This window comes from Stigmatopora argus, chromosome 13 (genome assembly GCF_051989625.1).
Source record: "Stigmatopora argus isolate UIUO_Sarg chromosome 13, RoL_Sarg_1.0, whole genome shotgun sequence".
In the NCBI taxonomy this organism is placed as follows: domain Eukaryota; kingdom Metazoa; phylum Chordata; class Actinopteri; order Syngnathiformes; family Syngnathidae; genus Stigmatopora; species Stigmatopora argus.
In genome coordinates, this window is record NC_135399.1 from 7,811,917 (window position 1) to 7,825,906 (window position 13,990).

Consider the following 13,990-nt stretch of genomic DNA (forward strand, 5'->3'; position numbering starts at 1 on the left):
TTCCCTGTTTCTTTCCCCGCTCTCGCATTTTCTCCTCACTAGGGATTTGAAAAAGGTTGGCGTGACAATTGCAGGACCCCAGAAGAAGATCGTGAGCAGCCTCAAAGCCCTTGAATCTCACAACAAGAACGGACCAGTGCCTGTTTAAAAGATGAGATCAACAGAGGAAGACCACTTGGGAGCTAAGCTAACTGCTTGCAATTACACACTGCGTATACACCGTGATGATGGCAGATGACTGATAGGAAATTAAACATATGGAATGGGAAGAGCCTAGACTAGCAAGTCCGTCAACTGGCCTGACTCCGTCCGAGTCCGTGAGCTGACTCTTGAACCCTCCATTGATCCATGCTCAAGTTGAAATGCCTTACAGACAGATTGGGATTTAAATACGCACATGAGAACTAACACAGTCGAACAGAACTGGTCAGGGATAGACACATGTTGGCTGGACTGGGATGCAAGGTGGAACAAAGGCCAAACTATTCTGCCCCAGTATAAGCGGATGATGTTTCCCTCCATTATACTGCCAGCCTCACACTCCACCTGGTCAGCAACCTGTGTGAGAAAAGATAGCGGCATGGCCAAACTGCCCTGTGTGACTCTTAATGGAAAACAGCAGCAGCAGCTGATCCAGTGTGGACCCAACCTGGACTAATGAAGTCTTGATATTCTTTTACAACTACCTACACGTTAACTCAATCTGTTCTAATCTCTATGATTATGTATACTTGTCACAAAAAGCAATAATGGTGTAAATCATGTGTAGATTGCAATGTTCTGAAGCCATGACCATGCTTCACTCACAGTTGAGTGAACAGTAAGCTTTGAAGGTACAGGGGCAATAACACACTTCACGATGTTTATATGACAAATGTAGTATGTTAATTGTGAAAGAAGCAGATATTGTACCTTTATGGTCGTGTCAACGCTATCCAGCAAGCAACCTTTGTGTGAAATCTCAGGATGCACACATCATTTGATCTATATTTTCCTGTAACAAGCAGAAACAGATGGAGTGAACGATGCGGATCGAAGCGCGGAATTGATGGCACACGGTAAGAGAAATGAGAGTGAGATTCTGTAAAGTTGAAAATGAGACATAAGATGAACTTGTGGTTTTGCCCACATCTCCTTCAGAGTCATATTGTGCAACATATTAGTTTTATACTTCTGGTGAACTTGTACTTAAGTTTATTTTCTTGTGAAAGAAAAGTTTCCATCAGGAATCACACTCACTTTCTTTACTCAATACAGCTGGGCAAACACTGAAAATGCTAAAAATCTGACCTTTAACCTTCCAGGTCAGGCAGCATATCATGTCCCAATAAATCATATTAACAAAAAACATCTTAATGGGCAAATGATAACATCCGTGTTAGTTTTGTTTTTAGCATGATCATTCCCGTGACTAGAAAGACAATACTTCATTTTTGTTTTCTTTTACTCTTCAAAATGCACTCGACTGATATCTACAGGATATAAATGGAAGAACAATGACCCTAAAGTACTTTAGTTCTGGATTTTCAGTCATACGCAATGCCCTCAAGTGGAGAAATTTACAATTGAACACCAACACTAAAATCAATTGATTATGTCCAGATTAAGAACAACACAGAAACTGTAACGGTCAAATAAGACTGGTAGAATGTTATCTTTATTAAAAATAATAATAATAATAACAGAAACAAGGGAAATCCAACTATTCTAATTTCTGGAATAAACAGTTGATGTTTAACTTTTGCCAAGGAAATACATGTTTTCTATTTTTATAGATGAACTGTTATTGGCAAAAGGACTAGTGCCTCATGGTTAGATAGGATCATTTTTGGGATCACCATGTAAACTCCCAATTTTTGGTTGAACTGAATAGGATTTAGCACCATTGCTACATACAAAGTATGAAGTTTTCTTGTGAACTTCAAATATGAGATCAAAATACATACTACTATATATCCAGAAAGGGATTCTCTGAATGCACCTTTAGATTTGGATTGTCCACAGGAAAAAAAAAGGTATATCTGCATGGATTCTGGTCAATCACTCATGACTAGTGCTATAAACTGGTACCACTTTATACTTTTGGTTTAGAAAAAAAATAATTTACAGTCGTGCACTCTAAATGCACTTAATACACAAATATGTGAGCACTTTCCTTCAAGAAATTTAGCCATGTGGCTAGAGATGACGTCAGTGCTTTTGGAAAAAAATAAAAAATAAAAAAACATTTCTCTTCATGGTATGGGAATATCCAGTGTTTTACCTGTGGATGCTGCTGTTGCTGCTATGTGATCTGATTAGCATGTAAATATGTAAACCATCATGACGATATAGCAACTAGCCCAACGGATCCTGCAATATATACATGCCATGCTTCTTTGTACAAATTTTTCTATGTATAAAAAGATTACAAATTGTGCAACAATTTTAATTAAACAGACAAAAAGCATCTTATACTTTATCTTGTTTTGAATTATATTTGTCAGCCTGCTTTTTGTTTTCTACAATAAAACGCAATTGTGATTACATAATTATTTATTTGTTAACATTACACCACACACATTTTTTGTTGTTGTTGCTTTTTTTTAGGCTTACAGTAATTTATGTGTCATTGTTACATGTGTTTGTTTTTTGAGTCATTTTATCAACCTGCAACATCTGAGAGAGCAATACTGTTATGCACCCATATGCCCAACTCTGGTTTCTGATCCGTATGTTTGCGTGAGAGTTTACGTGTTCAAACGTAGAAGGCCTTGTCAACTAATGTAAAAGGATTTGTAGTGGAAACATTTATATTTTTATAATAAATATTCTCAAAATATTTTCCAAAAAAGTAAGGATGACGGATTTGGTTCTGTGTTTTATTGTTAACATTTGTTTTCCCTTGAAATGCGTCTTTTTGATCAGGGAATGTCATTAATCTTTGTCAACTGTGGGCCTGTAAAAATTGTTTGAAGTTCATTTGTAATTAAGGGCTATATAAATAAACTGTACTTGAGGTAGAGAGAATGAAGCCATATAAATTAAAGTCTGAAAACAAGTGTTGAGAGAATGTATATTGCACATTAAGGGGTGGCAGCAGACAACCGTTCCTGTTGGTGCCAAAAATAAGAATTTTATTATTCACAATTATCATTTAAATGATCACGTAAATCACAACACGGTGTACAGTAGAAAATATAGTGCCACACTCAAGGTGCTAGCCTTGTACATCTTTCACTTTTTCACACTATGTAAATTTAAACAGCTTTTGGATTTTGTTCCAACACAAAACAAGTACGTACCAACATTTCTATCAGTTTGTTATTGAATTTTAAGTGGAAAAACAGCTTGAAAATCTATTTATTTGGGTATATTAATGGAGGAAATTGGGTTGTTGCAGATTCAATTTATATTTTGACACAAGATGCCTATTTTCAAGTAATTTAAATAATGACATTTAATGATTTATGCAAGGTCTATTGACCAAGAGGGCTTTACACATAATTACATGAAAGCTAAAATTGTAAGTCTAGAATGAAGGTATTTAAAGGTATTGGATATGCTATAACTATCGTCAAATTATTTTTGACACTACCAATACAGATACAAAAACATTAATTACCAGTTGAAGGAAAATTAAGTTATATGGAGACACACTGAACCACACCTCCTATTCCATTTTATTCACTTAATTAATCATTTGTGGTAAAGATGCAGAGAACACATTTTGGTAATTACACGTTTCACACTGGAAAAGGTTAAGCGCAAAACATTCTCTGTATAAATGGAGTAAGGCATATAAAAACATGGTTATTTCTAAAACCCTAACCACAACCTCATCCACCTTTGTGATGAGAGCACAGATTGTGAGTCAGGCCTTCACTCACGTCCAATATCACTAATGTATTCCATTTAACTGGTCCATTGTCACTAGTTAAGAAACATTACTTTTTTGTGGCTCCATGCTGAACACCTGCCTATAATCCCAACACCCTTTCTGGCAAGTAATTGCCCATTCACAAGGAAAGTTTTTTTTCTTCCTCATATCTCTCAGGTTTCTCTATGGTCAAATATGTTTAAAAAAACATGATTTGTCTTTTTTTTTCTTTTTATGAGCTCTGAAGGGACGGGAGGAGAAAGAATAGTAGTTGCTCTGCTCAGTGTTGTAAGGTTTACACTGTCCAGATGTTTCAAGGCAGATGTACAAGGATGGAAAACAGGATCCTGGGCTCCCTGTGTCAAGAAACAATGAACACAGTGTGCCTGACACCGCCACCAATTTCGCCTTGTTTTATCTATTAAACCTCCCTGGTGCTCAACCCATCATGTTGATGTAGGGGGATAACAGAGCTAAGGTGTAAGTGAACGAGGCAGGAAGAATATTGGGAAGAGATAGTACTCGAGAGAATAAAATATGGAGCAGGTGTGCTTGGTGTTACTTGCGTCCAAGAGCGTTGCAGTATCCCGGGCCAAAGTTCATCAGTACCATTCAAAACTCCAGTTTGCAACAATATGTCTTTGTAATCCATTCAGGGTACAGATGCACATGCATGTTTCAAAACCTCCTTTTCAATAAAACACACAAACACACACCCCTACTTAGTTCCAACATGGGCCTGTTTGCTTTCCACATAATTGAACTACTTTTAGTCTTGAAATTGTCTTGCTCTCTTTGATTATACAATGTTCACTGTTCAACACTGTATTGTTTTGTTTTTGGTTGCTTATGTGTCTTTCCCTGAAAAGTTCCTTCTTGGGAGCTTGAATGAATTATTGGAGGATAAATATCAACTTAGCCCATCATTATACTTGTGTTTTGTAATTACTGTCCACTCTAATAGTGTAAATTAGGCAAGGTCATCCTTTTTTGGATCAAAATAGATGGCTTCTTTATATAATTTGTTTATTTGTAATTGCATTATTAAAAAAGAGTCTAGGGTTATCACCCTTATTCTAAATTCAACAACATTCATTCATTCAGCCATCTTCCGTACTGTGCATCCTCGTAAGCGTTGCGGAGGTTGCCGGAGCCTATCCCAGCTGACTTTGGGCGAAAGGCAGACTGCACCCTAGACTAGTCACCAGTCAACCATAGGGTACACAGAGAGACAAATACTTCCACATATGGCAATCGAGACCACGTCAGCCCTGCATGAGGCGGCAGCATACAACATGAATACCATAATATTTGGTGACACACACAAATTACAAATAAGTCATACTACGAATATTGCAGCCATTGCTATCTTTGGCTTGTTTGCTGACCACATAGCGTCATGAGAAATGCATCTTTAAACAGAGACTAGAGTTGGGTGGATGGAAAAGCAATTACAATTACTGACTTATTAGCTATTGCCAACTCCACTTCTAAGAAAAAAATTAACTCATTCCCTGCCATTTATGGTCATTTTATCACTAACAGTCACGTTGGATTTAACATATATTGCTGGCAATGGTACTTAAATACGAGCAATTACAAGCAGTCCTCCCAGTTTAACAGTTTGTGAACTTGATGTTCATATTAGAATTATGAATTGGCATAAATTCAGTTTTCGACACAGACTTTTGCTCTGCTCCATTCCTGAAGTTCTTCCTTCAGTCCCGATTAAACCCTGAGTTTCCAGCTGTGTGCAGCTGCCCTACATCATGTTAAGGACACATAACACTCCACTGAACTCCTCGCCAAACCGCAGTGTAGATCTAATTTCAGAAGTTAAATCTAAAGGGGTTTATAGGGCACTAACGCAATGTTATAATTTACTCATCTTTGTTACACAACTTGGTTGTCTGTCTCTTCATGCCGTGCGATTGGCTGCCCACACATTCAGGGTGTCCCCTGCCCCTTGCCCGAAGTCAGCTGGGATAGGCTCCAGCACCCCCTGTAACCCTCGTGAGGATAAAGCAGTTCAGAAAATGAATGTTATACAACTTCTAAATTTGGCAATGCCGGACAAAAAGCAAATGCTAACTCAAAGAGAGTTTTTCGAGTTCTCGTGTACAGTCTACTCACTACTGCAAGAATGCTGCCTGTGGTGTGCAAGTCCCCCAAGCTGTCAAAATTCTGTCTTCATCATACGCACACACAGACACACGCAAAGATGAATGTTAGTTTTGTACTGTCTGCTCCCTCAAAGGACCTTAAACACATACTGGATCCTCAATCATTTTATCACCAGAGTCACATGAAGTGCTGCCCTTACAGCTCACACACTTATAGAAGTCCCAGGACTGGCGTGCTTACACTGCCTTCTGTCAACTTAACAAATGATGGGAGCACAAAAATAAGTGGGAATATAATCACAACAAATTCCTGTGCATCCGTGCAGGCACGAGGAGGAAACATTGTTTGTTTCTGAAATAAGAAATCTACGACAGTCTTTATTTTTTCACCAATTTAGGGGTGTTTTGATTAATTACCTCCACCGAGTGAAAATTGCAGGATTTTAGAAAAACATCCAGGCCATTTGTATCCTTCTAAATTTGTGGCTCCCTTTAAATTAGCTGCATTTTCATTACTCCTCTTCGCAAAACTGGTAATGAAAAACACCTGAATTTCCGGAGGAAAAAAAAACAAAAATTGTCACAATGTTCAGGATCTACGAATAATATTAGTCTAATGCTCCAGTGTAATTATTCTATGATTTAAGATTGAAACACGTGTATTTAAAACTTACCATATAATCATTTTTGAATAAAATTCCAATAAAAAAAAACTTTTATTTACATCTGGAGACAAAATCAGCTCGGTAATAATTGAATCGTATTACTGCTGACGCCATATGGGAGTTCACAAAAATTTGGCGTTATATCATCAGTTGTAAAACCTGAAGGGAAAGGAGTGCAGTTGCTAAAATGAAGATCAAGGTGAATATCTGTCTTCATGCTTCTATTACCGTTTTGTCTGCTAATGTTAAAGACGATGGAAGTAAAACTGAGTGTCAGGCCCACAGCTGTTAACACCATTGTGCCTTTTAGAGAGAATCGATTTTCAGCGAACGCTGAATGATACGTCGCTCTGATGTCAGCACTTTGCCAACCCCGATGTGTTCCCTCTTCATTCCTTCCCATCTCACTTCATTTCAACTCACTCCTCCCAAGGTTTTGCCTTAATTTACAGTTAAACCCCACACACCCAACATACTTGTCTCCCTAACTGCTTAATGAATGTCTGAAAGATTCCTTTTAATCACACTCACTTCCATTTTAATTGTCTCCTAAATGCATGTTCCTCCACTCATTGTCCATCACATCCCTCTTTTCTCTCAATTTCTATTCATTTCTCATTTTTCAGGTTCTCCATCCTTTCATGCACATATTAAAGTCATAGATCACAAGGTTCAAGCCCCACATGCGAGAGCCAGTGACAGACTGATTTACTGCTGGCTTTCCTTTGTGTCTCTGAGTTTTTTTATTAGGGTCAAATGCCAGGGATACAGGGACGCACTTCTTGTCAACTCCTGTCTGTTGCCATTGGTGAATCTTGCACCTTTTTGATGTCCCCAGCTCAACCTCTGAGAATTTCAAGGTCACCTGTTAATGTTACTTTTTACTTAAACTTGGTAGAGTTTCCGGTAAACAGTTTACCATCTGTTATATGGCACATGGGCCTTCTACGCCTTTGGAAAAGGAAAAAAAAATCTGGACCAAAAAAATTGCACCATTTATCGAAAGTATTGAACTTAAAAAAAGTATTATATTTAATATATTAATATTTCCCTATGATTGACGGCAACCAATTCAGGGTCTCCCCTGAACTGGTGCCCATAGGAAAACACCATGTTAGAATGTCAGATAAATCATTTTATGAGATGCTTAGTGAAGTGATTTTTCGAATTCCGTTTATTGTCCATGAAATCCAATCCTTCACAATGACATCCCATGGGACGTTAACATAAAAATTCTGAATTTGAAACTCTTTCAAAACGTTTTTTCCAACCACTATATTTTTATTCTATTATTTTCAATAATTAATTCAGTCCAGTTTCCAACCATTTGCCAATATTTTGCAACCAAATCTGGAAGATATTCTTTATTCTTAAGTGAATGCAAACAAGCTAGTAGTCGTAATTTTAGTCATGGGGCAGTTGAGTAATTCGGTCTTTCCAGAAGTAGCATGAAGAATATTTAATGTTTGCAGCACTCAGGCCATGAACCCCGACCTAACCCCAACAGTGAACACGACACCGGATCAGATCACTATCAACTAAGACAATAGAGAAAACAACAAATTACATAATCCTGCGTGCTGTAAAGGCTCCAAGGTCTGCATGCATGAATGCTTACATATAGCGCACGAAGCAAGATTTCTATCTCTTCTTTTTCTTCTAGACACCCCTCCCATATGTCTCTCCTCCCTTATGAGTTTTCTTGTCTGCAAAGGAGACATGACAAGCTCTTTCCGGCCTTTCCCCAAAGTGAGCCAGTTCATTTACCACAGTGCCTCTGTCAACCAGCCAATGAGTCAATCAGATGTACCGCACTAGTCCTGCAGGAATGCCAAGGATGAGTCCAAACTTTAGTTGGAACCTCACTCCTTTTATTTGCAAAGAAATCTTGCTTATAAGTAAAAAGTTGGTGTATACTTAAAGTATGTCCAGGGAAAATCTGTCTAACATTGGTCAAAATGCAAAACTTTTGTTAGAATAGAGTTTTACATAGCTCAAGGGACTAAATTTTGTAATTTAATTCATTGGTGATAGACTTCCGATCCATATGAAGTGGAACTTCTGGCAGTAAATAGTTTGGACATCTACAAGTGAGAAGCTAATTTCCCACAAAATAAGAATGAAAACAAACAGCTGTCATCGCCAGTGGCACAAAATATTTAATGTTAAAACAGTTGAATTTTCCATGATGTTTTAGTTTCATTTAAATAATTTAACATTTCATTCATTTTCTGAATGCTTAACCTCACAAGGGTCGGAAGGGGTGTTGGAGCCTAACTTTTTTTTCTTTTCTTTTTATAGCATCTAAATTAGCAACCTTTAAGGGGTTAATCATTTTTTTTAACTTCCAATGTGAATAAACAGTTTAAGGAGTGGATCATGTTACATTTAATACATATCTGATTGAAAACAAATGGAGCGTACTCGATCTAGTTGTGTTTGTTCCCTCCTCTTTTCCCTCCAATGCAAAGTATATTTACAAAGAAAAATAAAGCTATTTACTTTCATGCTAATTCTGCCTGACATGTACAATTACCACTGTGTTTAGTTACAGCCCGGCCAGCTTTTACGGTCCTGTTGACTGTCAAATTTGGTTAAGTCTTTTTTTAAGCCTCGGCTTTCCTTTCATGGGAACCATCATGTTTGGTTATTTCTGGGTGTGTGCGTGTGTGCGTCCAAGTAACATCCCCAATAGCATTCATCCTTAAATGTGCAGAGTAAGGAGAAAGCTGTATATAGTTGTGAGATTCTCTTTTCATTCAGAATCATTATTTACTTGTGTTGTAGTTATCTCCCATTACATATAAGCAAAGATGGTTACTAAACTGTCGGCACAGTGTGTGCATGGTTAGCTCATCTACCTCACACTTCTGTGAACGAGGGTTTGATCCCCGGAGAGGCCCGACCTTCCTGTGTGGAGTTTGCATGTTCTGCCCATTCCTCTGTAGGTTTTCCCCGGGTACTATGGTTTTCTCCCTCCTTCCAAAATTACACATCGTAGGCTGGTTGAATACTCTGAATTGTCCTAGGTGTGAGTGTGAATGTTTGTCTCATTGTGCTTTGTGATTGGGTTTCCCCTGCTTGGTGCTTGGGTAGGCTCCAGCACCCTCATGAACCATGTGACGATTAGCAGAACCCAGACCCATGCAAGCACGTTAGCAGACATGGTAACCAATGATTCATCTTGCTTTCCTCATAATTCTAAGGATCCTACTCCCTTTAAATGTGGGGATTTTTGTTGTTAGTCAGTTATGCTACTTCTGCTCCATGTTTTAAGAGAAAATATGACAACATTGTGGAAGCATCATGATTGATGACCTGATGCCGCATTACTCAGTGAGTTTCTCATGTAAATAGCAAGCAAAACAGAGTATTTTCCTAAACTTGTGTCTAGAAAACGCAAAAAATAATGTTTTTCTTTTGGAATAAAGTTCACATTAGAGTGAGTCTAGGAAAAAAACAACATAAATATGATTCTGGTTAGCTGAAAAGACCACTAAATCCTCATATTTTGAGAAGGTTAGAAATCATCGTGTCATAGGTCAAAGTTCCAAAAACGTAAACATGAAACATTTGGCTTATAGTTATGCGACTCAGCCAAATAACCTCGCCTGCCTGTTGTTCAAAGTTGAATTATTCGTTGAAGCTTGAGAGCATCTGTCATTTGAACATAAATACTACTTTTATGACACCACTCACCTTTCCCCCAATGCAAACATCTAGCTCACCTTTGAATTTATCACATTATGTTCAAATCTTTTCCACATATCATTTCTCGAACATTTCCTTTAAATAACGCCTATGTGTGCAGCTACTGAACAGAGATACAGTAGTCCTGACTCCTAAATAATCTGTTTTAAGTCTTCATGGTCTTTCAACACTAATGCAAGCATAAAGTCTCTCGAAATACAATTTTCAGGAATCTAAAAGCCCTCCGAACCTTATAAAAAAATGACACAAATGTTGGAGTGGAGTCCCCCGCAGATATTATCATAGAGGGGAAATGACATTAAGAAACCGAGCAATATCTCTTGCTCTTTTTATGCATTTTGAATCCCACTCGTTCTCCAATTACAGTCAGTCAAACAATTTCAGGGAAGAGGCTGTTGAAATTCACTAATGGCTTGAATGAAGAGCTTGCAGGGGACACACTGTATAGACAGACAAAGTCATGAGGACTGTCAGACATGTCACTATTGATTTTTGTAACATGACACAATTTCCTAATGTAGACATTATGTTGTTAATAGTAAATTATAACAGGCTGTTGTATGATGAAAGGTTACATTTAGGTAGTATGGAATTATTATTATTATATATATATATATATATATATATATATATATATATATATATATATATATATATATATATATATATATATATATATATATATGAGGTTAGGGCAATTCAAAATAAATAATTGACTACAATTTCATCAGATGATAAAAATATCAAAGGATAACATATTATTGTGTTACCATGACAAGGTTCAAGTTGCACATAAATCAAATGGTGTAGAGGTTCACTTGCCTGACTTTGGTTGCGGCTCGATTCCCGCTGTTGGCGGTGTGTTTGTGAGTGTAAATGATCGTACGTCTCTCTGTGTGCCCTACAACTAACTGGCGCCCAGTCTAAGGTGTAGTATGCCTTTAGTCCGCAGCTCCAGCAACCCTTACGAGGTTCCACGGTATGGAAAATGAATTAATGGAAAACGCCCCTTGTTTGAATGTAACTGAATGGCTGTATATCGACAGTCATTATGTCGTGATTGTCTAGGAACAGGACCAACATATCCACCACCAAACTAAGAATTAGCGGTCAAGAAAATAGACTGATGGATAATTTTCCAATAGTTAATTAAGCATTGCTTCTAAGTATCAAAATACTGTGTCGCAGTGCAAAACCTAAACACATCACATATGTAAATCAATTTTGAATTTACAGAATTACAGCCAGTAGAGCCTGGATAAAAGGCTTTGCATCTTATGGTCGAGTGAACAAAAGACAAGTGTTCTGACGAGGAGTGAGCTGAGCGGCCGTACGTTGGATGTTGACATTACATTCCAGCTCGGAGAAAATCTTGGCACACACACATGGCACTTTGCCCACTTTCTTGCACTAGAGAAGTATAGGTATCAAAGGCCTGATAATGATGTGATGGTCTACTAGTGCTTCAGCGTCGATGGATTGAAAATGTGAGGAGAGATCAAAGTTAAGGTTCAGTGTGATCAAACGCAATCCTCCAAAATTTACTCTAAATCCTTCTCTTTCCCCTTCCTTCCGCAGAAGGTGGAGAGATCAGGATTTTTTTCTTTTTTTCCCTCTTTGTTTAACAGCTTCATTTGGATCCCTTGGTTATTGTCAAACGTATAAGTTATAGGAAGTGAATACCAAAAGAGATGAGCATTTCATACTATCCGGAAAGTCTTCATCACATGTACCTCTGACATCATAAATTGGAAGAAAAGTTGTCAGCATATGAGGAATATATCTGTGGAGTAGGTGGTGTGAAGGTCAAGACTGGTGGTTGATGACAAGCATGGTAGTTGGATGTGAATTAGTAAATTTAAAAAAAATTAAAAGACAAGAGAAAAGCAAATACATGTGTCAATGCAGGTTATTGCGGTTAGTTTAGTAGTTTCTTTTCTTTTAATCTTACAAATTCATGGTTGACTTTCATGGGAAAGTAAATATAAGTGAGCTTGATAATGAACTTTGAAATTGCGAGTTCCGTAAAAAAAAGACTAAACAAATGTAAAATGTTTAAAGTTTTGAGCATGACATGGTCAATGCATCTGGAATTTGGACTGAGAACATATATAAATTGCAAGATGGGAATGATTTTTCTATGGGGTGTAGTATGTCTCATAATCAGGCCTTATAATCAGGGAAATTAGTTATAGGCATGAGTCATGGTTATACATCCAACTACAGAAAATACAACAAAAAGGCAAATGTTTTACCGGATATTGAAGTACTGCTAAAGCAAAGAGTTTATGTCCTTAAATGTTTGACAACTTACAGTACCGTATACTATTGTCACTTAATATTTACAATTTTATCACTAATGTGTTTTTTTATGGCTATCGAAACAATTGTTTTTTCTAAGTCCATCTGACTTAGTAAATGGTGGAACAATAACACATATTGCGTGCAAATAACTTTGTTTTAAACCAGTTCGGATGTAATCATCTAAATAGAACTAGCAGCGTGTCTCGGGTCTTAAATTGATGCTCCTCAAATTTCAAACTGTTTTGGTCACTTCTGCTGGGTATGAAAATCTCAACTGACAGTCAAAATCACAATCTGGATGAAATCAGCAGGTACTCATTAAAGCCACAGCCATCTGTTTACATTGAGGTTGGCCACGTTGCTTTGAGTCAGGCTCACCCAACATCTATAATCATGAAGAAAAATTCAACTGAACTGAATTGAATGTAATGGCTTTATTTATGAATCTAAAATGGCTGTTTTGCTAACAGCCAATAATAAGTTTAAATGTCACAGAGCAAAGAATTATTTGCACTTTAAGTAACAGAAATCATTTGTATGTGTTCATAAGTGATGAAATATGTGAAGAGTAGAACAGTTGCAAGATATGGTCTAACCACTAATGACTTTGCAAGTGTTGTTCAGCTCCCACTCAAGCCCCGTATCTGTCACATTGAGAGAATGATTGTCCTATTTCTTGTTGGGTCACAACCAATGGTGCTTTGGGATATTCTGCAAATCAAGTTACTGTAACTTCCAAAGAAAAATGTTCCAAGAGGGTAAGAATGCAGTCGATGGATCTTGTTCTCTCTTTCAAATAACACTTGCTACTTTTTCTCGAATTCTACTTAGTGGCAAGTCAGTGTGAGATTGCAGTCTAATAGGAAAATCTAATGGCCAAGTGCATAGTGAATTCGCAAAATGTTGAAGGTGAATCCCAACACAGTCACTAACAATTTTTATTATAACAAAGTTGAACTCTCCCACAATCCTAAAAAGTTCCATATGACGAATGGATTTATTGTCTTTATATGAATAATCAAGATTAACCAGAGTCTGTCTGAATATAAGTCTTTCTCCAGTATGTCGGCCAAATACAGCAGACATTAAGCAGGCAGTTGTCTCATTCCCTAACTCCCTTATTCTCAAAATGCAGTTAATTCCCTTTTGGCGTAATTGCATGTAAAATCCATTATCATCAGAGTCCATGCTAATCATATTGCGAGGCTAGGCTAATGAGTAATTGTTGAACTTTCTGGTCAATACGTTGAGATGTAATCCTGGCACTACCATGGCTACAGCTGCTTCCCCTTCTCCTGCTTGACCCTCCTCCCTTCCCGCCCGCCCTT

At 37.5% G+C, this 13,990-nt stretch overlaps 1 protein-coding gene across 5 annotated transcripts in view; it reads left to right on the plus strand.

Moving 5' to 3' along the window:
- The window catches only part of epha3 (eph receptor A3), an 84,248-nt gene extending 81,411 nt beyond the window's left edge, over positions 1 to 2,837 (plus strand). For all 5 annotated transcript variants that reach the window (XM_077616574.1, XM_077616572.1, XM_077616575.1 and 2 more), the window contains one exon: positions 43 to 2,837. In XM_077616574.1, coding sequence (XP_077472700.1) covers positions 43 to 148 — 106 coding nt within the window. In that variant the 3' untranslated portion in view covers positions 149 to 2,837. The remainder of the gene's footprint in view (positions 1 to 42) is intronic.
- The last annotated feature ends 11,153 nt before the right edge of the window (positions 2,838 to 13,990 follow it).